This window comes from Pan troglodytes, chromosome 4 (genome assembly GCF_028858775.2).
Source record: "Pan troglodytes isolate AG18354 chromosome 4, NHGRI_mPanTro3-v2.0_pri, whole genome shotgun sequence".
Lineage (NCBI taxonomy): Eukaryota > Metazoa > Chordata > Mammalia > Primates > Hominidae > Pan > Pan troglodytes.
In genome coordinates, this window is record NC_072402.2 from 12,545,950 (window position 1) to 12,572,782 (window position 26,833).

Genomic DNA, 26,833 nt, shown 5'->3' on the forward strand with positions numbered 1-26,833 from the left:
ATCAGAAACACTCAAAAATGTGATTATATCCTTTCTAGTTTTTCATTTTATATTTGAAAAACTATAGCGGTATATATTAACAAATGTTGTATACAATTTTATATATAAATAACTCCATTCTAAATATTACACATTTTCTGGCTCTGGTCCCTAAAGAATTTCTTCTATCTCTTCTTTACTCTCTCTCCTCACCAAGATGTGTTATTTCTTACAAAAGTTTGCTGGCTTGTCTCTGGGATGAGCTCCCAAGAGACAAGGTCAGGCCCAAGTAAGGTAGGGTTCACAGGAGCCCAAGAAACAATAGCATTTGTACCTTCAGTTTACTTCAAATCTTCAGGATAGATCAATACACAGAGAAAACAGATGCAAATGTTTGGCAGTGTTCTATACCCCAGATCTCAAACTGAGTACAACTGCACCAGAAACCTGTTCTAAGGCTTGAACAGCTGGGAAAGTGACTAGATGTTATTTCCGGAATCCTGAGCTGAAGTTTGCAGTGTAAGATCCACTGACCGTGAAATTCGGTGTCTACACCTTTTCAGGTTATTATTTGCTAAGAGTCCTTGCTGCTTCATGCACGTTAGCAGTCACTCACTGTGGAGACTCACTCTAGCCCAGCGTCAAACCTGCCCACACCATATTTCCTGAGACACCAACAAAGAAAAAGCATCCAAAGAGAGAAGGAAGCACGTGGACATTGGGACACCATCATTTGCAAGGTGGGGAAGGGAGATGGGGCCTCCTGGGAGTTTCGCTGCTAGCCTGGATGTCTCAAATTAATAACATTTTTCATTTCTGACTCTGCAATTGCACTGGAAGCTTTTCCAGGGTTCTTCAAGGCCTCCTCGCTCTTTGATTGCCTCTGCCAGCTCCAGCCGCCCCACATGGCAGAGCTGCCTGCAGTGCAGCCTGTGGTTACCATGGAGACAGTACCCCACGGAAGAGAAAGGGTGAGGCAGATGCCAAGTGGCACCGCAGAACATGACTGCAGCACCACGGAGCCCCAAGTACTCGGGACAGACGTGTCTATGAAAGGAGAGGAAGGTGGAGGGATGACAGAGCAGCAGTGCTGTGGGGCAGACAGGCTACGGGAGACAGAGGGAGATACAGTTAAAATTGTCAAGTGTTTCTGGATATGATTCACTGTTTCTACCAAAATGAAATATAAAAATCAGAATTTCAAGTGTATTAAAAAATTAAATGTATATATATATATATATATATATATACACACACACACAAACATATACATCCATACACATATGCCTGTGCATGGGCATATACAAAATACAAGAAAAGTTTGATTTGCCTTTTCTTAACATCTGGGAACAGCATTTATAGAAAGGTTAGTTTCCATGGAAATCTCAAAAACCAGCAAGATGGCTCTGGAGCACATTATTGTAATAACATTTCCAATCACAATTCACATCCTATTCTGTGCCATTGATAAGCTTTTGACATTCTTTTTCTCTTATACAAAAATCTCGTTTCTATTTTATGTACAAGAATTATGAAACAAGACTTGTTTTACTAATAAAAACTATAGGTTCGCAAAGAGTAGCTCTCAAAATGAAAGTATATATATGCTACCCAATTCTCAAAGTACACAAATTCTCAAAAGTACACAAAATGCTTTTTCTATGATGTGGGTAGGGCTGTTCTCCAGTATTTCATTTCTTCATCCTCTGGGCATATGGAAGGACTGGACTTCCCTCTCCCTTCAGAGCTGGGCATGGTCACATGGCCCACTCGGCCTGACGAAATAGGGACATACGACTCAATTTTCCAGGTTATTTCCCTATCTCCATGGCTATGGAAGATTGTGCTGAGATGGAGGATCCACTGTCCTGGGTTCTGGAGTCACCACAACTGTCAAACTCTCCATTCAACGCTTGCCAATCCATGCCAAAAATGTACCAACTTTTACTCTTGTGGGCTGCTGAAACCGGGAATTATTTGTTAAAGCAGCCTAACTTAATTCATCCTGATACACAACCCCCCTTATTCAATTATAAAATATTTTCATGAAGACATTATGCTCATGTGTAAGAGGGGCCCAGAAATTTATAACATATTCTCTTTTCAGGGTCTGCCAAGTTAGGAAATGATTACTATAAAAGGTAATATGTGAAATATTCCATAATAAACGGAAAACAAAAGTTCTGTAAGAGTTCGCTTTGGGCAGAGGTTAAGACTAGAATGATTAACACAACAAAGTGCATTTAAGATGGTAATTTTAAAGAGTTAATAAGTCAAGAAGAAGGCCTTCTATCACAAGTCAGGTGTGGGGGTCTATGACATGGAATAAAGGCTCAACTACTACTACAACCACTACTACTGCTACTAGTACTACTACTACTACTACCACTACTACTACTACCACCACTACTACTACCACTACTACTGCTACTAGTACTACTACTGCTACCACTACTACTACTATCAGCACTACTACTACTACTACCACTACTGCTACTAGTACTACTACTGCTACTGCTGCTAGTACTACTACTACTACCACCACTACTACTGCTACTAGTACTATTACTGCCACTACTACTACTACCACCACTACTACTGCTACTAGTACTACTACTACTACCACTACTACTGCTACTAGTACTACTACTACCACTACTACTATCACCACTACTACTACCACTACTACTGCTACTAGTACTACCACTACTAGTACTACTACTACCATTACTACTACCACTACTACTACCACTACTACTGCTACTAGTACTACTACTACTACCACTACTACTACTACCACTACCACTACTACTGCTACTAGTACTACTACTACTACCACCACTACTACTACCACCACTACTACTACCACTACTACTGCTACTAGTACTACTACTACTACCACTACTACTACTACTGCTACTACTACTACTATTATTATTATTATTAAAGGGAATGAATTGTAGATCCCCTTGTGCCCAAGAAACTCTGCATGGATAAATTAACTTGATATTTTCATTTAATTTTTAATTGCCACCTAAGAATTATACATATTTATGGCATACACATGCTATTTCAATACATGTATACAATGTGTAGTGATCAAATTAGAGTAACTGGCATGTCCATCACTTCAAACATTTATTACTTCTTTGTGTTGTGAACATTCAAAATCCTCTCATCTAGCTATTATTGCTAACTATAGTCACCCTACTGTGTTACAGAACACTAGAACTTATCCCTCATAGCTAAATGTAATGTTGTACTCATTAACCAACTTCTCGGTATCCCTCCCTCCCCACTATCCTTCTCATCCTCTGGTAACCACTATTCTACTCTCTACTTCCATGAGATGAAATTTTTTAGCTCCCACATATGAGTAAGAACATGCGGTGTTTGTCTTTCTATGCCTGGCTTATTTCATTTAACATAATGTCCTCTAGGCTTTTCCATCTTGCTGCAAAACACAAGATTTCATTCTTTTTTTATGTATTCATTCATCCATCAATAGACATTTAGGCTGATTTCATATATTGTTTATTGTGAATAGTGCTGCAATAAACATGAGAACATAGATACCTCTTGAACATACTGATTTCCTTTCCTTTGTATAGATACTCAAAAGATTGCTGGACCATATGGTATTTTTATCTGTAGTTTTTTGAAGAACTGCCCTACTTTCATAATGGCTGTACTAATTTACATTTCCACCGACAGTGTAAAAGAGTTTCATTGTCTCCACATTCTTGCCAGCATTTGTTATATTTTTTCTTTTTGATTATATCCATTTTAACTGGGTTGAAACGATAACTCATTGTGGTTTCAACTTGAATTTCCCTGATGATTAGAGCTGTAGATCATTTTTTCATGTACCTGTTAGATATCTCTATGTCTTTTTGATTATTTGCCCATTTTTACTTGGATTATTATTATTATCATTATAACTGCTGTTGAGATTCTTATATATTCTGGATATTTACTCCTTGCCAGATGGATAGTTTGCAAATATTTTCTTCCATTCTGTATACTGTCTCTTCACTCTATTGATTGTTTCCTTTAGTATACAGAAGTTTCTTAGTTTAATATTGATATGATCCCATTTATGTATTTTTGCTTTTATTTCCTATGCTTTTGAAATCCTATCCAAAAAATCTTTGCCCAGACCAAAATCATACAGCATTTCACCAATGTTTTCTTTTAGTAGTTTCTTAGCTTCAGGTATTACAGTTAAGTCTTTAATCAGTTTTTGAGTTGATTCTTCTATATGTTGAGAGACAGGGTTCTAGTTTTATTCTTCTGCAGAATAAAGGATAATAAATAATAAGGGTCTAGTTTATACCAAAGAATCTCTCTCAACATATACAAATATATATATATAGTTTTCCCAGCAGCATTTATTAAAAAGCATGTATTAAAAAGATTGTCTTTTCCCCCACTGGGTGTATTCTTGGAACCTTTGTCAAAAATCGGTTAACCAGAAATACATGGATTTATTTTGGTGTTCTGTTTCATTGGCCTATGTGTCTGTTTTTATAACGGTACTATAGCTTACTACAGTACTGGTTACTATAGATTTATAGTATATTTTAGAGTCAGGTAGTGTGATGCCTCCAGCTCTGTTCTTCTTGCTCAGGATTGCTTTGGCTACTTAGAGCCTTTGTGGTTCCATAAAAATGATATAATTTGTTGTTTCTATTTCTGTGAAGAATGTTATTGGCATTTTCAGCATGATTGCATTGAATCTATAGATTTCTTTAGTGGTATGGACATATTCATTTTAACATATTAATTATTCCAATCCATGAACATGGGATATTTTTCTATTTTTGTGTCCTCTTCAGTTTCTTTCATCAATATTTTATAGTTTTAATTGCTGAACTATTTCACCTGCTTTGTCAAATGTATTCCTAAGACTGGGGGGTTTGGTAGCTATTGCAAATGGGATTACTTTCTTCATTTCTTTTTCTGACTGCTCACTGTTGGGCATATAAAAATGCTACGATTTTTTTATTGGTCATTTTGTATCTTGAAACTTTACTGCATTTATCACTTATTTTATTATACTTCAAGTTCTGGGATACATGTGCAGAATGTGCAGGTTAGTTACATAGGTATACACGTGACATGGTGGTTTGCTGCACTCATCAACCTGTCACCTACATTAGGTATTTCTCCTAATGCTATCCCTCCCCTACCGCCCCACACCCTGACAGGCCTCAGCATGTAATGTTCCTCTCCCTGTGTCCACGTGTTCTCCTTATTCAGCTCCCACCTATGAATGAGAACATGTGGTGTTTGGTTTTCTGTTTCCGTGTCAGTTTGCTGAGAATGATGGTTTCCAGTTTCATCCATGTCCCTGCAAAGGACATGAACTCATCTTTTTTTATGGCTGCATAGTATTCCATGGTGTATATGTGCCATATTTTATTTATCCAGTCTATCACTGATGGGCATTTGGGTTGGTTCCAAGTCTTTGCTGTTGCAAACAGTGCTGCAATAAACATATGTGTGCAAGTGTCTTTATACTAGAAAGATTTACAATCCTTTGGTTATATACCCAGTAATGGGATTGCTGGATCAAATGGTATTTCTGGTTCTAGATCCTTGAGGAATCGCCACACTGTCTTCCACAATGGTTGAACTAATTTACACTCCCACCAACAGGGTAAAAGCATTCCTATTTCTCCACATCCTCTCCAGCATCTGTTGTTTCCTGACTTTTTAATGATCGCCATGCTAACTGGCATGAGATGGTATCTCATTGTGGTTTTGATTTGCATTTATCTAATGAACAGTGATGTTGAGCTTTTTTCATATGTTTGTTGGCCACATAAATGTGTTCTTTTGAGAAGTGTCTGTTCATGTCCTTCACACACTTTTTGATGGGGTTGTTTTTTTCTTGTACCTTTGTTTAAGTTCCCTGTAGATTCTGGATATTAGCCCTTTGTCAGATGGGTAGATTGCAAAAATTTTCTCCCATTCTGTAGGATGCCTGTTCACTCTGATGATCGTTTCTTTTGTTGTGCAGAAGCTCTTTAGTTTAATTAGATCCCATTTGTCAATTTTGGCTTTTGTTGGCATTGCTTTTGGTGTTTTAGTCATGAAGTCTTTGCCCATGCCTATCTCCTCAATGGTATTGCCTAGGTTTTCTTCTAGGGTTTTTATGGTTTTAGGTCCTACGTTTCAGTCTTTAATCCATCTTGAGTTAATTTTTGTATGAGGTACAAGCAAGGGGTCCAGTTTCAGTTTCCTACATATGGCTGGCCAGTTTTCCCGACACCATTTATTAAATAGGGAATCCTTTCCCCTTTGCTTGTTTTTGCCAGGTTTGTCGAAGATCAGATGGTTGTAGATTTGTGGCGTTATTTCTGAGGCCACTGTTCTGTTCCATTGCTCTATATATCTGTTTTGGTACCTTTTTGGTGGTGTCTTTAAATTTTTCTAAATGTAAGATCATGTCATCTGCCAACAGTGGATAATACGACTTCCTCCTTTCCAATTTGGATGCACTTTATTTTTTTCTCTTGTCTATTCACTCTGGGTAGAAGTATCAGTACTATCTTGAAAAAAAGTAGAAAAAGTGGGTATCCTTCTCTTACTCCAGATATTAAATAAAGCCTTTTAACTTTAACCCATTCACTATGATGTTAGCTGTGGGTTTGTCACATACTGCCTTTATTGTTTTGAGGCACGTTCCTTCTATAACTAATTTGTTGAAAGTTTTTATCATGAAGTATGTTGAGTTTTATCAAAATGTTTTTCTTCATCTATTGAGATAATCATATAGTGTTTTGTCCATTCCATTGATATGATGTACCATAATTAATGATTTGCATATGTTAACCCATCTTTGCATTTTGGGATAAATCTCACTTGATCATGGCGTATAAAAGCACTTTTGGATGTGCTTCTGAATTCAGTATGCTAGTATTCTGTTGAGGATTTTTACATCTATGTTCATCAGAGATAACGGCCTGTAGTTTTACTTTTTGTTGTTGTTTCCTTGTCTGGTTTTGGTATCCAAGTAATGCTGACTTCATAGAATGAGATTGGAAAAATTCCTTCCCCTTCAATTTTTTGGACTAGCTTAAAAAGAATTGATATTTGTTTTTTAAAAGTTTGAATTCAGCCATGAAGTCATCCAATCATGAACTCTTCTGTTTTGGGAGACTTTCTATTACTGATTTAATCTCATTACTTGTTGTTGGTCTGTTCACGTTTTCCATGCAAATGGAAACCACAAAAGAGCAGAAGTAGCTACATTTATATCAAAGAGAATACACTTTGAGTCAAAAACTATAAAAAAGAGACTAACAAGATCCTTATATAATGATCTTTGGGTCCATTCAGCAAGAGGATATAATAATTGTAAATATATATGCAGTCAACACCAAAGTGCCCACTTATATAAAGCAAATATTAATAGATCTAAAAGGAGAGATAGGCTGCAGTATAATTCAACAGTCTACTTTCAGCAACGGACAGACAGAAATTCAACAAACAAACACTGGAGTTAAACTACCCTCTGAACCAAACAGACCTAACTGACATTTATTGAACATTTCATCCAACAGCTTCAGAATACACATTTTTTTCATCAGCACATGGAACATTCTTCAGAACAGACCGTATGTTAGGCCACAAAGCAGGTATCAACAAATTTTTAAAAATAAAATCATATCAAGTACATTTTCTGACCACAATGGAATAAAGCTAGAAATCAATAAAAGAGGAACTTTGAAAACTACAAACACCATGGAAATTAAGCAACACGGTTCTGAACAACCAACGGGTCGATACAGATTTTAAGAAGAAAATTTTAGAATGTATTGAAACAAATAAAAATGGAAACACAACACAACATACCAAAACCTATGGAATACAAAAAAGCAGTACAGAGAGGAAGTTTACAGCAATAAATGCCTACATCAAAAAAGTAGAAAGATTTCAAATAACCTAAAAATGCACCTCAAGGAACCAGAAAAGCAGGAATAAACCAACCCAAAATTAGTAGCAGAAAAAAATGTCGGAGCAGAAATAAATGAAACTGAGACAAAAATATAAAATATCAATGAAACAAAAAGTTGAGTTATTTTCAAAAGATAAATAAAATGACAAATATTTTGCTAGACTAAACAAGATAAAAAGAGAGAAGAACCAAATAGTACTTTGTTTATCTGGTTATTTAATAACCAAATAAAACCAGAAATGAAAAAGGAGACATTACAACTGATACCACAGAAATACAAAGGGTCATTCAAGACTACTATGAATAACTATATGCCAAAAAAATTGGAAAACGTAAAAGAAATAAATTCCTAGATGCATTTAAGCTACCAAGATTGAACCATGAAGAAATCAAGTTCAATTTGGTTTTCTGAAAAACAACAAATAATTGTTTAGTATAAGTGTGTCCCATGCAATATTTGGAACATACTTAGACTGAAAAAAAAAAGTATGATTTATATGAAATTCAAAGTAAAGTAGGCATCTTGTATTTACATTTGCTAAATCTAGCAACCCTAACTATGTGTACTTTCTAAGAATTACACGGGTTGTGTAAAAGGGCTGGTGAGGGGGCATTAAAAGTTTATCTTCAGATTATCAGTAAGATGATTCATAAAATAAAGAGTAATTATATTTTTGGCCTTGTAAATGGAAAGAAGATAGCATTCCCACTCATTTGTTAAAATAATTTCCAAACATGATGAAAATGCTCTTTGCTTCTATAAAAAGCCATTCTCTAAACAAAATACCTCAGCAATTTTACAAATTTCAAGTTATGTTTCTTTTGATTCCAAGCCACTATCAAATAAGATGTTTTTTATCCTACTGCTTTTTTTTTTTTTTTTTTTTTTTTGAGACAGAGTCTCGCTCTGTCACCCAGGCTGGGGTGCGGTGGCGCGATCTCGGCTCACTGCAAGCTCCGCCTCCCGGGTTCACTCTATTCTCCTGCCTCAGCCTCCCCAGCAGCTGGGACTACAGGCGCACACCGCCACGCCCGGCTAATTTTTTGTATTTTTAGAAGAGATGGGGTTTCACCATGTTAGCCAGAATGGTCTTGATCTTCTGACCTTGTGATCCGCCCGCCTCAGCCTCCCAAAGTGCTGGGATTACAGGCAGGAGCCACCACATCCGGCCTATTCTACTGCTTTTTAAAAATAATTTTGAGTACTTATTCTCCTTCCCCTCACCTTTGCCAAAAATCCATGACATAACTGATAAAAATATTTTAGGCTGATTTGCTAATTAGAAATCAATTTGAATAATAATTCTAAAATATTAGGACATAGTCTAACCCCACTAAAATCAAACAAAAACATTGTTCCCTTTACAGAGATCTTTAAAAACTTTGAGCAAGCAAAAAAAAAAAAAAAAAAAAAAAAAAACTTGTAGTGTTAAAAATTAGGTTGTAAAAAATAAATAAATTTTATCTTTTAGGACCTAATTTCTCCTATTATAAGCATCTTAGATTAGTATGGCACATTTGTTATAATTAATGACCAGTATTGATACATTATTATTAACTAAAGTTCATACTTAATTCAGATTTATGTAATTTTCCCTAAAGTTCTTTTACTATTCCAGGGCCCCATCCAAAATGCCACACCACATTTAGTCCTCATGTCTCCTTGGACTCCTCTTGGTTCTTAGTTTCTCAGACTTTCCTTGTTTTTGATGCCCTTGACAGTTCTGAGGCATACTGGTCAGGCATTCTGCAGAATAAATGTCTTCCACATGATTAGACTGAGGTTATGGGCTTTGGGGAAGAAGCCACAAAAGTAAAGTACTATTTTCAACACATTGTATCAAGCTTTATATAAAGTAGATTTTTTTAATTGACACTTTTTATGAATTGCTTACTCATATCCTTGGATGCTAAATTATATTTTAATGTTTTCAACCTGGTATTACCAGCATATTCAATCTGAAGTAAACATTTGGACAAGACTTGAGGGTTTCAATTTTATAAATGAATGGCATTCTTAAATTAATTCTAACCTCATTTAGAATAATCATATGACATTTCAAAGTGCAAAAACAAAATGTTGTTGAAACTTAGAAAATGGAATATTGTAAATATTAGAACATTACATCTGTCCTTTAATTAAACCTAGTGTAGCTTAAAGGCCAAAGTTACAACCTTACGACTAGGCTAAAAGACCCAGGAAAGATAGAATGGTTGACGAAGATAAGAGTATTTCCCTGTGGCAGAGAGTGACTGCGTGCACCCCATTCCCCAGGGCCAACGTACTAGCCTGTGGGCTTAGCCTGTGGGCTCAGGGACTTAAGCTAATTCTTTCCAGCCTTGCCAACCTTAATCCAATCAATGGTTTCCCCCATGACCTAAGAGTTGGCACATCTCCCTTAGTATTTGAAAACACAAGAGAATTCCAATCTCTTATTTGTCAAGCCACCAAATGAAGAATTTCAGGGGAAAGAAAGGAATACATGTTATTTTTCACTTATTAATCAGCTCCTCCATTGAGGAGAATGAAAATAATTAAAATAGTTATTTTTATAGATCAAACATAGTTACCTGTTAGAAATTTCACATGATCCTCCTACCTACTACTTGCAACACAGCAATGTCGGCCTGGTTGTGTACTTTTCAAGTTCTCAGAATGACTCTTTTTTTTTTTTTTTTTTAGATGGAATCTCACTCTGTCACCCAGGCTGGAGTGAGGTGGCACAATCTCAGCTCACTGCAACCTCCGCCTCCCAGTCCCGGTTCAAGCAATTCTCCTGCCTCAATCTCCTGAGTAACTGGGATTACAGGCACGTACCACCATGCCCAGCTAATTTTTCTGTTTTTAGTAGAGACAGGGTTTCACCATGTTGGCCAGGCTGGTCCTGAACTCCTGATCTCATGATCTGTCCACCTCAGCTTCTCAAAGTGCTGTGATTATAGATGTGAGTCACCACGCCCAGCCCCTAGAATGACTCTTAAATAGAAACCTTTTCACGGCATGTACCAACCTTGGTAAATAATCAGATGAAGGCCCCTTTTCCTTCTTTCTGTAAGACTCAAAGCCAAAAGCTGGAATAACTAGACAGCATGCAGAATGTCAACCATGCAGCTGAAGATAGGGAGAAGGGGCCAGAATGCCACCTTCCACCGAGCCCTGAGATGATCTACACCCAGACACACCACAGGTAACACATTTTCAGTTACAAACCTTCAAATGTCTCTCTAAGACTAAACTGAGTTAATGATTTTAAGACACAATTTAGAGCAGATTCAAACACTAAAGATGCACAACTATGTAGCCAATTCAATGCTCCAAGAGAGAAACAACTCATTCTAAATTAGTGTTTGAGTGGGTAGCCACAATTAAACACCAAAGGGCAACTACCTTAAAATACTCTTGTTAGGCCAAAGGAACCTCCCCAGTCTAATGACACATTTGATAACTTCAAGCATTTCTGTGTGCAGGTTTATATTTCAAAGACATAATTCACTAAAGGCACAGCTAATTTAAATAAGCAGGGGATTTCATGATAGTGGAGTCCAAACAAGAAATATTAAAGTTTATAAAAGCAATACTTCATTTTATATTAATATAAATTCTCAGATACAGACATTTCTTATATGAGATGAAATAAAAGTAAACACAGAATTACTAAAATATCACTCTTGAAGTCACAAGAATTCACTTCTAACATTTTATTACATTGCAACTTTTAAAACTCCATATCCCAAACACATTAAACTTTCTTCTTTACAAAGGACATCACAATGTTTTCAACCTTTATCACTCAAGGTCTTATGCCAAAATTAGCATCTGAATATTTTATAGTCTTTTAAAATATTCTACTTTTCTTTTAGTTGACAATATTCCAAGTCATAGACAGTACCTTCAATTTAAAGATAATGAAAAATATAAATTCACTTTGAGAAAATAAATCTACTTTCATAATTATATATGTTGTGTACTTCCAATTTTGCCATTATTCATCTATACTTTCTCATTATAATATCTTGAAAAAGTAGCCTGAAAATTCCCATCAGAATCAACTTTTTCCTGCAGTTCACAGTCCACTACTTTTTCTGAGATGCTGATTACTGGTCCCTGAAAACTTAAACTTGGTACAGTTCTATTTCTTGGTTCTATATTGGTTCATATTAAATCATGAACCAAAAGTATAGTCTCATATATTTAACATATCCTCCTGCCACAAAAACCTGTCACAGCTGTATTTATCATGAGATAACCTGCCTTTGAAAGACAACCTGCTCTCTCTGAGGATGCCAGGACATCCATGGCAGCTGACCAGAGAGGCAAAAAGCACTATATTACACCTGTACATGGAAAGGCAGGCAGCTTTTACAAACTCATCTTCATATTGATCTCTCACATCCCTTCAGATAGACTATCTGTCTTCTGTCTTTTCTTCTCATTTCAACATCTATCTATGATATGACTTGATGATCATATATTAAAATTTTATCCTTCATAAGGCAGCTACTTAGATGCCAGGTATGCATTAATGCTTGTGAGTTCCTATGTGTACTATATCAGTAAATGATCAATTTTAAAGTCATTTTAATGATCAACCTTCGAGGAGGTTGCAGTCTAATGGAAGGAGACATGGAAACAAACCTGTAAACCAACAAATAAATGAGATGATTTCTATCACTCATATGTTATGAAAAAGATAAAACAGGGTAACTGTTAGGACAGAAACACTTGCTTTCACAGGATGATCAGCAGAGACAGGCGGCCAAAGTGGCTAGAGCCTAATAAACCCGGGGACAGAGAGGGGAGATAAGATAAAATAGAAAGAAACTGGACCTTTTGCTGGTTGTCACCACTAGGGTTATAAGCTAAGGCAAGATGTGAGTGAACTAGAAGGAGCCCTAGGACGGCTGTAGGAATGATGAGCTCACAGTGGGGTGGCCAGCCAGGAGCCTGCTGCAGAAACCCTGGTGAGCAATGAGACAGCTGGATCAGCCTCTTAACACTGAAGGTGACAAGAAGTGGGAGGTTCAACCAAGATGAGAAGCATCCATGCAATTTTGAAAAATACACTTAAAAAGGAACTCTGGAATGCCATATGTTAATAAATACAGACATGTGGGTCTAGGTACTCTATATACCATATTGTTCTATGTATCACATTCTGAATTTTATAAATCAAAGCAAAACATTTAAACTGAGCTGAATAATCACTTATTAATAAAATAGCTCAAAGAGCTTCATATTATCCATCAGGAATTATCATTCATTTAGGGAATAATTCAATACCAAAGTTCCAAAATCTGCCACCAGAGATTGGCCTTCCTTGACACTGGGTACCTTGCTGGTTTCATCCTGTGGTCTCTGTTATAGATTGAATGTTTGCGTCTTCTCCTCACCCACCAACAAAGTAATATGATGAAGCCCTAGCCCCCGATGTGATGGCATTTGGAAATGGGACCTCCGGAAGGTAATTAGTGTTAGATTAGGTGATGGGGATGGGGCCCTCAAGAAGGGATCAGTAGCTTTCTAAGAAGACAGATGAGAGATCTACAAAAGGCCATGTGAGGAAAGAGCAGGAAGGCAGCCATCTGCAAGTCAGGAGGAGAGCCCTCACCTGGAATCAAATCTGCCAGCATCTTCATTTCAGACATTCCAGCCTCTAAAACTGTGAGAAATAAACGTTGTTTAAGCCACACAATTTAGGGCAGCCTGAGCCAACTATGACAGTCTTGGAAAAATTTGGTGGAATCCTTCCAAAGCCAGGATGCACTATCACTTGACATTGGACAAGTTTTTCTGAACTTCTGAGATGACAGGGAATATAGTATGTTATTAAATTTGGAAATATTTATGCCCTTAGGAAATATTTATGCCCTTCAGTGTGGTACTCAATTATCCACTCAGTGCTACAGCACAGTCTGTGAATCTGTTGTCAAAACGTCCTACCATCTCCTCTTGGTGATTCATGAACAGCTTCACAAATTCTTCTGACATCATAATATTCTCTATAACATCACACATCTGCACATCACAAAACCTGACACCTTACATTGTGTCTATATTTTTAAGCCCAGAATGCACATGCAGCTTAGCTTGTCGATGATGGTGAACTTTTCCACATGCAGCTTAGCTTGTTGATGATGGTGAACTTTTCCACATGCCAATGGTTTCATGCAAAGAGTACATATAGCACCACGTGCTGATACTGGGATGACTAGCCTACCTTATTTGTCTTCTCGATGCCTTCTAATCAATGTACGAACAGTCCTACATTTCTCCAAATGACCATAAATATCTATCTTCAAAGCTATGCTGACAGTAAACATGAAAGTAACAATGCTCTACTAATATGAAAACCATTCAGCAGAAAAACTGAAATTACTTCTGTAGTAGAACTAACTATTTAACATAAGTCCTGGGTACACATATTGAAAATTAATAAGCTACAGCAAAGAAGAAATATTTTCCCTCATAATCCACAAAGCAATTTGCTCTAAAGAATAAAAAGAAAAAGGAAAGGCAATGGACAGTTGTGTAAGCATCAAAGATCTTGAGAGAAACTGCCAAAAAAAAGACAAAATCTCTTCGGAGTTAGATAGCACCTTCTTTGGGCCAGAGCTAAAAAAAAAAACCTCACGTAGCCACCAAATCCCAGCCCACCACATCTCAATTAGCTAAAATGATAAATAACTGTAAGGAACAGCATGTATATTTAAAATCAGATGAATATCACCTAAGGATATTCCAAGAATCAGTGAACACGACGAAATCTACTACTGGTCCAAAAATCTGTTACATTGCTTTCAAAATTCTTATCCTCCCTTTCAAGAGATAAAATATGAGAAAGCACTTGTAAAGACTAACATGCTATAAAATTCTACGGAATAACTTTGCTTATATTTCCTCCCACACTCTGTTCAACTTAAGACAGCACTTTATCCAGCCCTGTCACCAGCTCTCCCACTTGCGGCTCTGCACCGCCTGCCATTCTGTAGGTCTAACTGCACTATTGTAAAATGCACGATTTATCAGGCCACAAGGAAGCCATATAAACTCATATTATTACTATGTAAACATACAGTATTTATGTTTATTACTGAAAGATCTTAAATCCTAGTAGCAATTAATGCATTTTAAGAGAATCGGCACATGGAGAAAGGGAAGGATTTCAGAGATGTGATGGAATTAAGGCTGCACAGCCATCTCAGTTGGAAATCCATGTTTGAAAAGGATAGAAATAGCTACCCTTCAACTAGAAAAATAAATGACTAAACCATTCAGAGGGGGACAGATTATCCAGCGCTGGAGGTATATACATCCAGAGCTTGCTGCTAACTACTAGTTATAACTTCTTGCTTCTTTTAAAATTAAATTTGTCCAGTTTGTTGAATGAATGCATAAATCAGTAAACAGTGGACTCGCCCATTATAATAGTTCTGTTTCTAAAACTAGTTTAAGCTACCTTGCACCTTTCCACTTCTTGAAATTCCTGCACTTACCAGGTATTACCAAACTGCCAGCTCCTAGCTCATGAAAACATCCTCAGCTTCCACATCCATCGCCTATATTTGCAGAGGAAGAAGGATGCTGCCTGAACGTTAATTTCCTCCAGCCATCATCTTGGCTCTATCCTCTCACACTCCGCTTCTGTCCTAGGTCCACAGGCTAAGTACAAGCTAAGTACACCCCATGGATCCCCTCAACTGCTGCAACAGGAAATATGGTGTCAGTATACAATTTATCACACAACCCATGCTAAACTGCTGAAAGAAGACTTTTGATTTATAAGGAGATCATATCTGAAATTGCTATAGGCAGTCAGCAAAACGAAGATTAGCATCCCCTCTCAAGTACCTAAAACTTTGTAACTCACTAAGTAACATACTCATTGAGGAATGTTTAACTTGACTTCTTTACTTCCTTCAAAAGTTTTGGGAATCGAGAATAAATTAGATTTCTGTAACTTACACATGATTTCTTCCTATTGGCAGACTACAGTTAGAGCGATAAGAATTCTGTGCAATTTTGTTCAAAGTATTTAAGGAAATATCTCAAAAAATGGAAGCCAACTATGGTTCACACTTCTAAAACTGTTCTGATAAAGCCTCACAGGTGCCAGACGCGGCAGCCCACCAAGAGAGAAAATAATATTCTGGAGACATTTCTACAGACTTCACTCTTGAAGGACAATAGGGCTTCATTCCACTCCCATCTTTAAGCAGCAAATATCTGCACCACAAGGAAAAAATACAAGAAACTTTTTGGGCCAATTTTGTATAATTTACAATATTTGAAGTGGTACGAAGAAATAACAAGAATTACTTCTACGGATGGATAAAGGAGAATTCTACCTTTAGGCAATAGCCAATAGCATGAAATGTAGCAATATCTTTACAACCATTATGGAAGTGGGCATTTTATAAACATATTAGTAACGAAATTCAGAGATTTAGTTTTATAGGCAAGAAAATCTTTTGACTCTAACTCTTACCCCCCACCATTACTGTATTTTTGAAGTGCATCAAAAGTTCCAGAGAATATATTTTATACTTAAATGTTTATTATGATTAAGCTTCCCAAAGCATTTTCACCTAAATTATCACAGCACATTCAACAAAGCCCTGTGAGTTTTTATCCCAAGGAACAAATGACAAAATAGGCAAAGATGCAAAGTCATAAGAGAAGGCAAGTGCCAAGCACGATTTAGATCCCAGAACTCGGCATCCTAAGGCAGTGGTCCCTCCAGGGTGCTGCAGTGTCTGTACCCAAAACCAACCCAAAGCAAGCAAAGAAACCTTGGTTCAGAAACCATTTTTGCCCCAAATGATGAACTAAGTGTTTGTTACATGCCTACTACTATCCTACGATTTGTGGATCAATTATTTTAAAAGATAGATTACCAGTATGGGGTGGGGCTGGGGAGAAGCATGGTCCTATGTGACCAGAGAGAAGGAGTGTGTGCCTGAGAGCAGGGGGAGAAGGTAGAAAATCATGTGTTTGCCTAAACACAGTGTCCTGACTCTTCCCAACGAACTTGAACTTGAGAAATGAGACATCCCTGAAGAACACACAGTCAAGTGCCAGAACCACACACAAAGCACTGCACCTGTGAGCCCCGGACTGCCACAAACACCTTGCCTTTTCACACAGTGATCCTGGAGTCTGTGCAGGTGCGTTTATGCTTCATGTGGGAAAAGCAAACGCCAGAATTACAGAAAAGCATCTGGCATCTGTATTATTTCGCAGTAGAAACAGCTAATGTGTGTTGTAATAGTGAATATACCACATACTCTGCTATGTACTTTAAGTCCATGGTCTCTTAATTCACCGTCACAACAACCTGAAGACACAGGAATTATTGTTTCCCCTGTGTTATGACACTTAGTAGTAAAATAACCGTTCACTTAGAAAATGATGAAGTTGGGATATGAACTCAGTCAGTTGGGGTACAACTTTGAAGCTATTTTCTCAACCATTTGCTCCACTGCTGTATTTACTACTGAGACACACGAAATCAGCAAGCAGTAAAATGTTTCCTTAAAGAAGAACTCCTGTAGGACAAGTGAGTAAGTTTAACTTCAAGCTTTAGAATTATGCTCCCAAAATAGGAACCAATAAAATGATATATAAACTGTTAAGACATGACAGAGTGACATAATTACTATAGACAAACAATATAAATCAATTTTAAAAAAGGAAAATAGATAAATTGAGAAATGTGTATAAGATATAAAAAGATAATTCACAAAAAAATTAGACGTAGACACCAAAAAATTAGAAAATATTTAACCTCAGGAATACTAATAGAGAAGCAAATGAATTAGAGAAAAACACAATATTTCTCCTATGTAATTAGAAGTTTTATTTTTCTCATTACAACACCCAGTGTTGTTGAAATCATGGGAAAATTGGTACACTCCTGCCTTGCTGAGAGAAATATAAATTATATAATCTTCCTGGAAGACAAATGAACAACATATATCAACAACCTTGAAAACATCCAGTTCTAGGATGTAATCTAGAGTAAATAACCTGATGACAACTATTTAGTTATTAGGATCTTAATTACAGCATTAAATGTAACTACCAAAAATGAAAATGTCATCAATCTCCGATAACAGAGTGATGTAAGTAAATAATGTTACATAAAGGTATGGAAAACAGACACTAAAAATAAATACTAATTACATGAGATGTTAATAGGTAACTAAACAGAATATGAGCAATGTTTTCTAAATTTAAAAATGTGTATCGCTTGATATCTCTGCTAAAAATATGGTCATTTCTGGGGCTTGCAACCATGCATGAATTTTAACTTCTTTTAATCATTTCTGTATTTTTGAATTTTCAATGAGCATGCACTACTTTTGAAAACAAACAAATCTCAAATTTAAAGGAGAGAAAATGTAAGTATGGCTGATCAAAATCTGTGTAATCTACATTCCATGATGAATGACCTTTGTTAACTTTAAGTCATGCATTCAGCTAATTAATGAACTTCACCCCAAAATAAATATATACTATTCTTTTCAAGAATGGAAAGGCATGCTTTTCTTCTGCATAATGTAATATATATATTAAACTATGATATATTTAGTGGAAAAGTAATATATAAAGAACAAAACTCTTGAAACCCTGACATAAACACTGTGTTCTCAGTGTTCTCACATTTGTGAGTGGGTATGTGTGCTGGGTATCACATTCAATATAGTTATTTGCCTTGATTATCTTCTTAGCTTTAGTATTATGAATAGTTCTCATATAATTAGCTACTCTGAAACTATAATTCATAATTGCATATTTCTTTGGCTAGAGGTGCCATAATATATCTATGCACCTGCTATGAATTTAACATTACTCTTTTTCAACCTGAGTTAAGCAACACAAATAATCTGATCCAGATGCTACAAGCCCCAGCCTTCCTGCAACAACCTTCCATGTCCTGGGTTAATGAGACAATTTGTACTATCTCTGAGACTTTTTATATAACACCTGTCTGTCTTTCTGGAGGATTCTTCTTCCTTATTCGGTTTCTCCATGACCCCAAGAACAATGCTCCACACCAGTGAAGACTGTGTTAGAGATGAGAGATTGAACGGTGGCTCTTTTACATTTGGAGCTACCAAAGAGGTTGCTCTTTCCGGAAATTACATTATTGTATACTGTTGAAGGTAATGACTGCTATATTAGTCTAATATTTGAAATTCCAAATAAAATATGTGATAGAGGATAAAATTTGTTTTAAAAAGTGAGCATTTTTAGATTGAGTAGTCATGCTTAGACTTAAATACAACATCGTATCTATTTAGAAAAGCAATGTTTATCTTCTTTCTTTACTGTGTCCATGATTTCTCCTATTAATTGCAAAACATCAAACAGCCACCAAAATCTAATTATTTATACTGAGGCAGAAAAAGCTGTGGAAAATAGCTAGCCTAGATCACTTATATATGGTTTGGGAAGTCAGATTTTAACATCATCTTTTTTATGTCTAATTCTCACCACTTACAAAGCAATCCGATTATTGGCAGTTAAAGAATAACATGAAAAATAGGGGAAGAACGCCAAGGGTAAGTTATTTTAAAGTTGGCTATACATAAATCTGCTGAATTCCATGGACCATAGTTGCTACAAATCAACCAGGGCATTAGACGCTACCTTGATAACTCTTGATGTAGTGTCAAAATACCATGAAATATTTAAAGAGCTCAACTACCAAGCAAAGTACTGTGAAAGCTACTATATCCAGAATTCTATCAACTAGAATTCTTCATAAACCATGCCAATGGGGAACACTTCTTCTCTATTCTGATATTTCCTTTCAGGCAAAGGGAACTTAATTAATGTAACACTGCTGGCCTCTCTCCAGCTTTTCACTTTCTCTGCCTCTGAAGAATAAAGAAGCAGCTTGCCTTGCTGCTTCTCTCTTCCTCTGGAGATCATCCTCCCTGCGGAGAGCAAGGCTTGGCTCTGCCAGCTCAGAAAAAGCTCTGTCCCTGTGAGGAGGGAGGAGGGAAAGAAGGCAGAGGACCTGGGATGTCATTCAACTGCCACACCAAGCTATGTCTAATCAAAACTGATATTTTTGCCCATGGCAGCCAATTATTTATCTTTTTCCCTTCCAATATCCCAACATGCTGAGATGGGGAGTGGGGAGGAGGAGAGCTTGATATTTATTTGATTCCTTAAAGACACCAACAACCCACATTCCTGCACATTTTGTAATTCCTAAAGTAACGATATACCTTTCTGTGGTTTATGTAATTGCATATTTAAATGCAAAGAGATAATACAATAAAGCATTTGTACATTATAAGGAGGTTTCTAAACCAAAAGAAAGAACTGCATAAAACACGCACAAAAAGCAGTTTTCTTTATACATATCTACTGGACAAAATTTCTAACGACAGTTGTGATAATCACATCTGTTAAACCAAAAATGTTACTAATACACTTCTCTGGCCTTTACCTAGGCAAGAAAAGTGTATTTTCTAATATCAATGATCCAATTAATTGTTCCCCCATCATCTAGTGTTATAAAGTAAACATCCTATTTAGTAACATTTCTGTATCATTCAAAACTTGTAGAAATGTTACATATATTTATTTAACCAAATATAATTGGCTCACCTGCTTACTTTGATCCAAAAAAACAAAAAAACCCAGTAAGGCCTTTTATCATAACATGTATTTTGCTCTGGTAACTTATAATTGGCAGTTCCCACAACAACACATAAATTTGAATACAAATAACCACATTTATTGTAAAAATGTTTTTCTGACTGAAGATAAATTTGTCCCCCATTATACAGCTCACGTTCTGAAACAAATTCCAAGATACATCGAATCGTAATTATCCTAAAAATTATGTTGCTGAAGATCACAGTCCTAAATGAAGCCCCTCTGGGTTTGATCATCCCAAGGAGCTGGGCATCTTCCAACCTGGAAGAGCTGGGCACTTTTTTGTCTTCACTGAAGCTCTTAAGAGTGAAACGAAGCAAAAATGACCATCTATTTTCAAAGAGGTACCAATTCACACACTTTTTATTTCTCTTCAAGGACTTGATTTTAATTGGGGAGGGGGTCTTCCCTTTATGTAATACATTTAGCTGTTTAAGGTTTCTTTTTTCTCTATCATAATGACATGATGATGAGATTCATGCTCGGTGGTTCTAAACAGAGCGGATGTGTAATATCTGACCTCACAGAGAGTGGTGCTTATTAAACTGTCTATGATAGTCTTTGTACAACATTAATCTTTGTAGAAAATTTGATCTTAATCAGGTGACTAATATAACACTAATAAAGAATATCAAAGTTTTGTAATTTCTACTCGATTAGAATCTTTTATAATAATGGTGTTGGGAGATATAATTTACTTCTCCTTTAGCTTAACTGCTAAATACTTTAATATATAAAGGGCTGGTATGTTTCAGAATAGAAAGTTCAGCATATTTTATAAGCAAATCTGCATAATAAAGCAATATTACAATAGGGGTTGGGGTAGGGAAATTACAGCCATTTAATATCCTTTGTTAGAGAGGATGGTAACCTAGATAACCTATTTAATTAGATATGTATAAAACATTAGTACCTGTCTTAATATGTATATATTGATTTCTTGTGTTTACATAAATTTTGTAATTTACAAGCCACTTATCCATGCTCTTACTCACTTTATCCTCAAAGAAATCTTTTAAGATATTGTGTCTTATTGTACCCATTTTACAGCTGAAGAAACTGAGTTAACAACTGAGGATCACATAAATGGTGAGGGATACACAGCTAAGAAGAGACACGGCTGGAATCCACCAAAAGCCAGTGCTCTCTCCACATCTCTGTACCCACCAGAAGCAGAATGCAAAACAGCATTACACTAGGGAAACTTACTTTTCCAATAATTGTTATTTCAGATCACAAACATAATTCTAGAGAAATAGTTGGGCTCTGACATATAACATGTTTGTGTGTGTGTGTGTGTGTGTGTGTAACTTTATTACAAAATATTGTAATATATAATATATAAGAACCCAATAAAATGTTTCAATATATGTAATTCATTTTGCACGTAATGTGCCAAGAGAGACAGGTGAATATTTATCTAAGATAGAAAGGTTCTAGGAAGCATTGTTTCACTTATTTAGTCATTATTTCCAATTTGTCAAAAACTAATTGATACAGGTACTTCAATATCCTGACATAGCTAAGACACTTCCTACAAATCAATTAACCATGATTCAGAGCTTGGAATTGCACTTAACTGCTATGTGATCAAAAGATAAACAACTGGAGGTGTCATAACTGCAGATTTTTGTTATGAGTCTTAATATTTAATGGACTAAAAAGCACAGTATGATAAAATATTTCTGTGAGTTCCATGTGTTGGAGGTACTGTTTGTGACTATAACTGAGTTCATTAAACCCAACCAGGCAGTTTGTTAATCAGTAGGCTGGATTGGCAGACAATGTGATAGAAACTATTTATTGATGACATGTTTAATATTTTATATTAATATAAAAAGCTGTTGCTTTGGCATATAATCAGATAACTTGAAGCTAGCAACAAGTATCATGAACTGTTCCCACTCAAATTAACTTTTCACACACCAGAAGGCTATCAAAGTACTGTGGACAGGAGAACACCTTCAGAAGATGAATGAGGAAAACCATCATGGAAGCCAACAATGAATTTGGCTTGGCAGTGTATTTCCAACTTCCAAATCAGCCAGCAAAGAACCACACCTTCAGCTGAAGTACTGGACTTGAAAATGACTAGCAGTCCATGCTTGGTTTTTGTTCATTGTCTGAATTATGACATCCAAGTTTAAGTACTCCCAACTATGTTAAGTCTTTTAAAAATAAAAACTCCGTTAGGAAGAGTGAGACTAGCATCAAGGATTTCCCTCTAAGAAGTGAAAATAATGTTCACACAGAGAAAAAACAAAAATGGGTGTTCCCATTTTCTGTGGCTAATCATAAAGAAGAAAACATTGGAAGTTCAAAATGTAACAGTTTCTATTTTAATTCAATTGGCTTGTTACAGCTGTATACACTGGTCCATACATAGTGTACTGACCCTATGGACAAATTACAATAAATTATTTCAAATGTAATGTTAATGTTTTCTTAAAGACAACCTGATGAAATTGCTCTGAAAACCCCTTCGACAAGTCCACACAAATTTATACCACACAAAAAAGAAGTCTGATAAGGCAAAACAGAAAAGAGCAAGTTCTGTAACATTTTCTGCAAATACACTGCATATTCAACTAAATGCCAAAGTAATATTATATTTGAGATTATAACTTCATTTTTAATTTTAGAAACCATTATGAAAGCAATATTATCCTTAGAAATTATTTAACAAAACTATAAATTGCATTTGCAAACTAGTATTTGAATTTCATTTTTGTCTCTGATGAACAATTTCACTGGGAGAAAGAATTGGCTTATATTCTATTGTGAAAGATGTAAAGTGGATAGAAATACCGTAATTTGACAGTGTATGACTTTTATTACGAACAATGAAAACATTAGTGACATCTATAATGATTGGGTTATAAAACTACACAAACGTACACCAAATTAAATAACTCCTTTCCGCAAGACAATGACAATTTTATTAGGGCAACAACCTGACGTACTTACCACAATTGCCATTCAATCAGATAATATCATTTTCAATCCACAATATAACATAAAACCCACATATACAGTATATGTAGTTTTTCACATGCCCATCGGCCGCTCTGGGTACACACACAGGCACAGAGCAATATCAACTAGTCCTTTAAGAATCGTGTTTAAGAATGAAACACTAGGCTCAAAAGGAAAAAAGAAAAGGAAACGAGACATGTATGCTACTTCATCTATTGCTTCTTTTTGAAAGAAATTTTATATTAAAACAATGCAATGGGCACAACGGTGTGTTCAAAGTGCTCTCGGAAAGTTCCCTGAATGTGAATAAGGTGAAACTAAAGCAATATTGCTAAAAACTAATCACAGTATTCAATTAACTTGAGCCGTATAGACCTTGCCAGTCCTTCTGCAACACTGACTTGTGATTAGTATAATCAAAGGCCTCCCAAATTTCAACACTTAACTCGGAATGTAATCGTCTTCCTTCAAGCCCTGAGCCCTTGGAACCCACAGATCAGTAATGATGCCACTTAACATTTTTCCCCAACAACAGTAGGAACATTCTCCGTATGGCAACCATATGCTAATAAAAGACATTTGAGGGCAGTTTAAAGCATCTAGTTCGTATTTGAGGATACTCGCCCCTATATGTCACACTTCTCGTAGCAGAAATCCCCAAAATAATGACAGGTTCACCGCCATAACTTGATATGAGTCACAGCAAACACTTCTCCATGGGATTTTAGAAGTGGTGCAGCCCCGAAGCCTTGTCATTATGTAGGTGAATGACCAGCAGCAGAGACCAGCTGGACTGCCCTCGGTAGCTTCAGCCCCTGATGAAGTATGCACAATGAGATAACTCCTAGGGAGTTTCAGCACCTCCTTGTTTTCATGGAAGTCACTGCAGAAAATCGCAAGCCTCTTAAATATTGGTCACATAGTTCTTAAAAGTGAAAATTTACACCTGTCAGGCCTAATACTAGGCTTACAACATTCTCTGTTTTCTAAATCAACATATTTGCTTGAGCACAGTAAAAATACATCTTAATAACACCTTCCAGAGCTAAGGCGATTCAGATCAGCTCAAATGAGGCACACAAGAAAAGAAAAGAAAAAAAAAAACACCTTGGAACCACAACCTGCCCCTCTCTCTCTCATCTCCCACACCCTTCATACCCCCACGGTTACAGCAAAATACAACTTTGGGCATTTTGGAAGTAACTGTTATTTGTGACACACACACACCCCCCAAAAATTCCCAAGTCTGTTTTCCTACCACACACACCAGGGAGGCTGCATCACCTTTCTAGTGACTTAATTCTGAACGCAGAGGCTCAACCTGCCGAGTGGCAATCGAAGAAAACACACTACACACCAGAATAAGATGAGGGTCGGGAAAAAAGAAAAAAGCAGCTTCGCTTTCAGCCATTAATTATGGATCACCCCAATTTTGCATCGCTTATCTCCCATACACACGCACAGCCTTCCAAACCTGGCTTTCAGGCGGCGCTTTCTGGAGCCTGGCTGTCTATTGTCAGCACGCAGAAGCCCCCGAAACCTGTGAAGCCGGCTGCAAAGGCTTGCTCGGAAGCCGCTAAATATAGACCAAGGGGGCTCAGGGTCTGGCAAGCCGCGGGAGCCTGAAGACACGGCCATGGACGCATATGACTAAGTCTTTCCATTTTGTTCTAGCCAAACATCGTAATGACATTGAACATAAGGGCAAAAGACTGGAGGGAAGTCCTCCCCACCCCCACCCCGTCTCCTCCCGTATATTAGGGACGTCATGAATGCACCGAGTATGTTCTCAGGGTGGCGGGGAGCAGCATTGTCGGTGTTGCCCTAAATACGCTTCCTCCCGGGGAGATGGGTGGCAGGGAGGGGGAGCACGCAGGGCAGCCACTTGGTAACCGCTCCAAGAAAGGCACTAACCCCGGACCCCCTTCCAGGCACAGCGGCTTCCGAGGGGGACCTGGCGCGATCGCGGTCCTCCCCGAGGCAGGCAGAACCCCCGCAGCAGCCGCCGCCGCCGCCTGCCGGCCGGGAGCCCAGGACCACCCCCACCGGCGGCAGGAGGAGGAGGACGGCGCCGGGAGGAGGCTGCGCCCGGCCCCGGCCACCCAGCCCCGCAACTCACCCAAAGGCGCGGCGCCCGGCGGCTTCCTCGCAAACATGCACCCTCCGCCGGCGACAGCTCCTCAGTCCGGGAAGAGGCGTGCGCGGCGCCGCCCGGCTTCAGGGCAAGGTCCTGACCTTGCCCAACTGCAGCATCTTCCGCTTTTGTTGTCTGAGCGCGGCCGCGGGACAAGGGATGCTGGCGGGCGGCAGGGGCGAGCGCCGCGGGCAAGAGGCGGCTCCCGACGCGAGTGCGCAGCGCCCGGCCCGGCGGCCCCTCCGAGCTCGGCGAGCGCAGCGCCCCCTGCCAGGCTCCGCGGGCTCCACGGGCTCCTGCGGGCTCCTCGGGGCTCCGGGCGCCGCCGCCAGCCGGCCGGGCTGAGAGAGCAGCCGCCGCGCCCGCCGCTCCGCTCCGACGGCTGTCGCCGCGGGCGCGAGCCTGGGGCCGCCGCGGCGCCCGGCGCCGAGCGCTCCCGAGCTGCGCCCCGCGCGCGGCCCGCGCCACCTGTGCCGCCGCCGCCGCAGCCGCCGAGGGCGAGGCTCCTCCCGCGGCGCGCGGCAGCCTCAGCCTCCACCTAAGCCTCGGAGGCCGGCCCGGGCGCCCGGCTAGTGAGGGAGCGTCCGCCCCGCCGCCGAAACCGGCCCCGGGTGCGGAGCATGCCCAGTGCCGCCGCGAGAGCGGCGCTTCGCCGCGCGCATTCCACTTCTCCTGGTTTTCGCGGCAGCAGCGGCAGCCGCGGGAGAGAGGGGAGGAGGCCGCGGGTTGGGAGAGGGCCGAGCATCCTTGGGAACGCACGCCCTGGACCTGAGATGGCTGGATGCTCCGGAGCTAGGCGAAAGCTGGAAGGGACCCGGGAAGGGATGGAACCCCAGGTTACTCCGCTTCCCTAATTCACGTGCAAGGCGCTGACAGTTGACTCTGGTGGGGCAGATGTCAGCCTGCAACAAAGGGCCAGGGTAGGAGGGGTCCTAGAGTGGCCAGGTGGGTTGGGGGAGGGAGGCTGGCGGAACGTGCTGGTGAACGCAGGTAGATGCTCTTGCAGATCCTGTGATTCCAGAGCTAAAGAGGCACGACGTCCAGCAGAGGTCTTCTCCACAGCACCTGCCCAATCTTGCCATCACCTTCCCTGTTCGGATGG

The 26,833-nt window shown here is 38.5% G+C and overlaps 1 protein-coding gene across 4 annotated transcripts in view; it reads right to left on the reverse strand.

Annotated features, from left to right (window-relative positions):
* Positions 1-26,346, reverse strand: part of CTNND2 (catenin delta 2) — a 933,574-nt gene extending 907,228 nt beyond the window's left edge. For 2 of the 4 annotated variants that reach the window (XM_016952954.3, XM_009448799.4), the window contains exon 1: positions 25,717-25,920. In XM_016952954.3, coding sequence (XP_016808443.2) covers positions 25,717-25,753 — 37 coding nt within the window. In that variant the 5' untranslated portion in view covers positions 25,754-25,920. Of the gene's footprint in view, positions 1-25,071; positions 25,144-25,716 lie in introns of those variants that run through there. The other 2 variants (XM_001147603.6, XM_009448800.4) reach the window with 2 other exon arrangements.
* Positions 26,347-26,833: the final 487 nt, after the last annotated feature.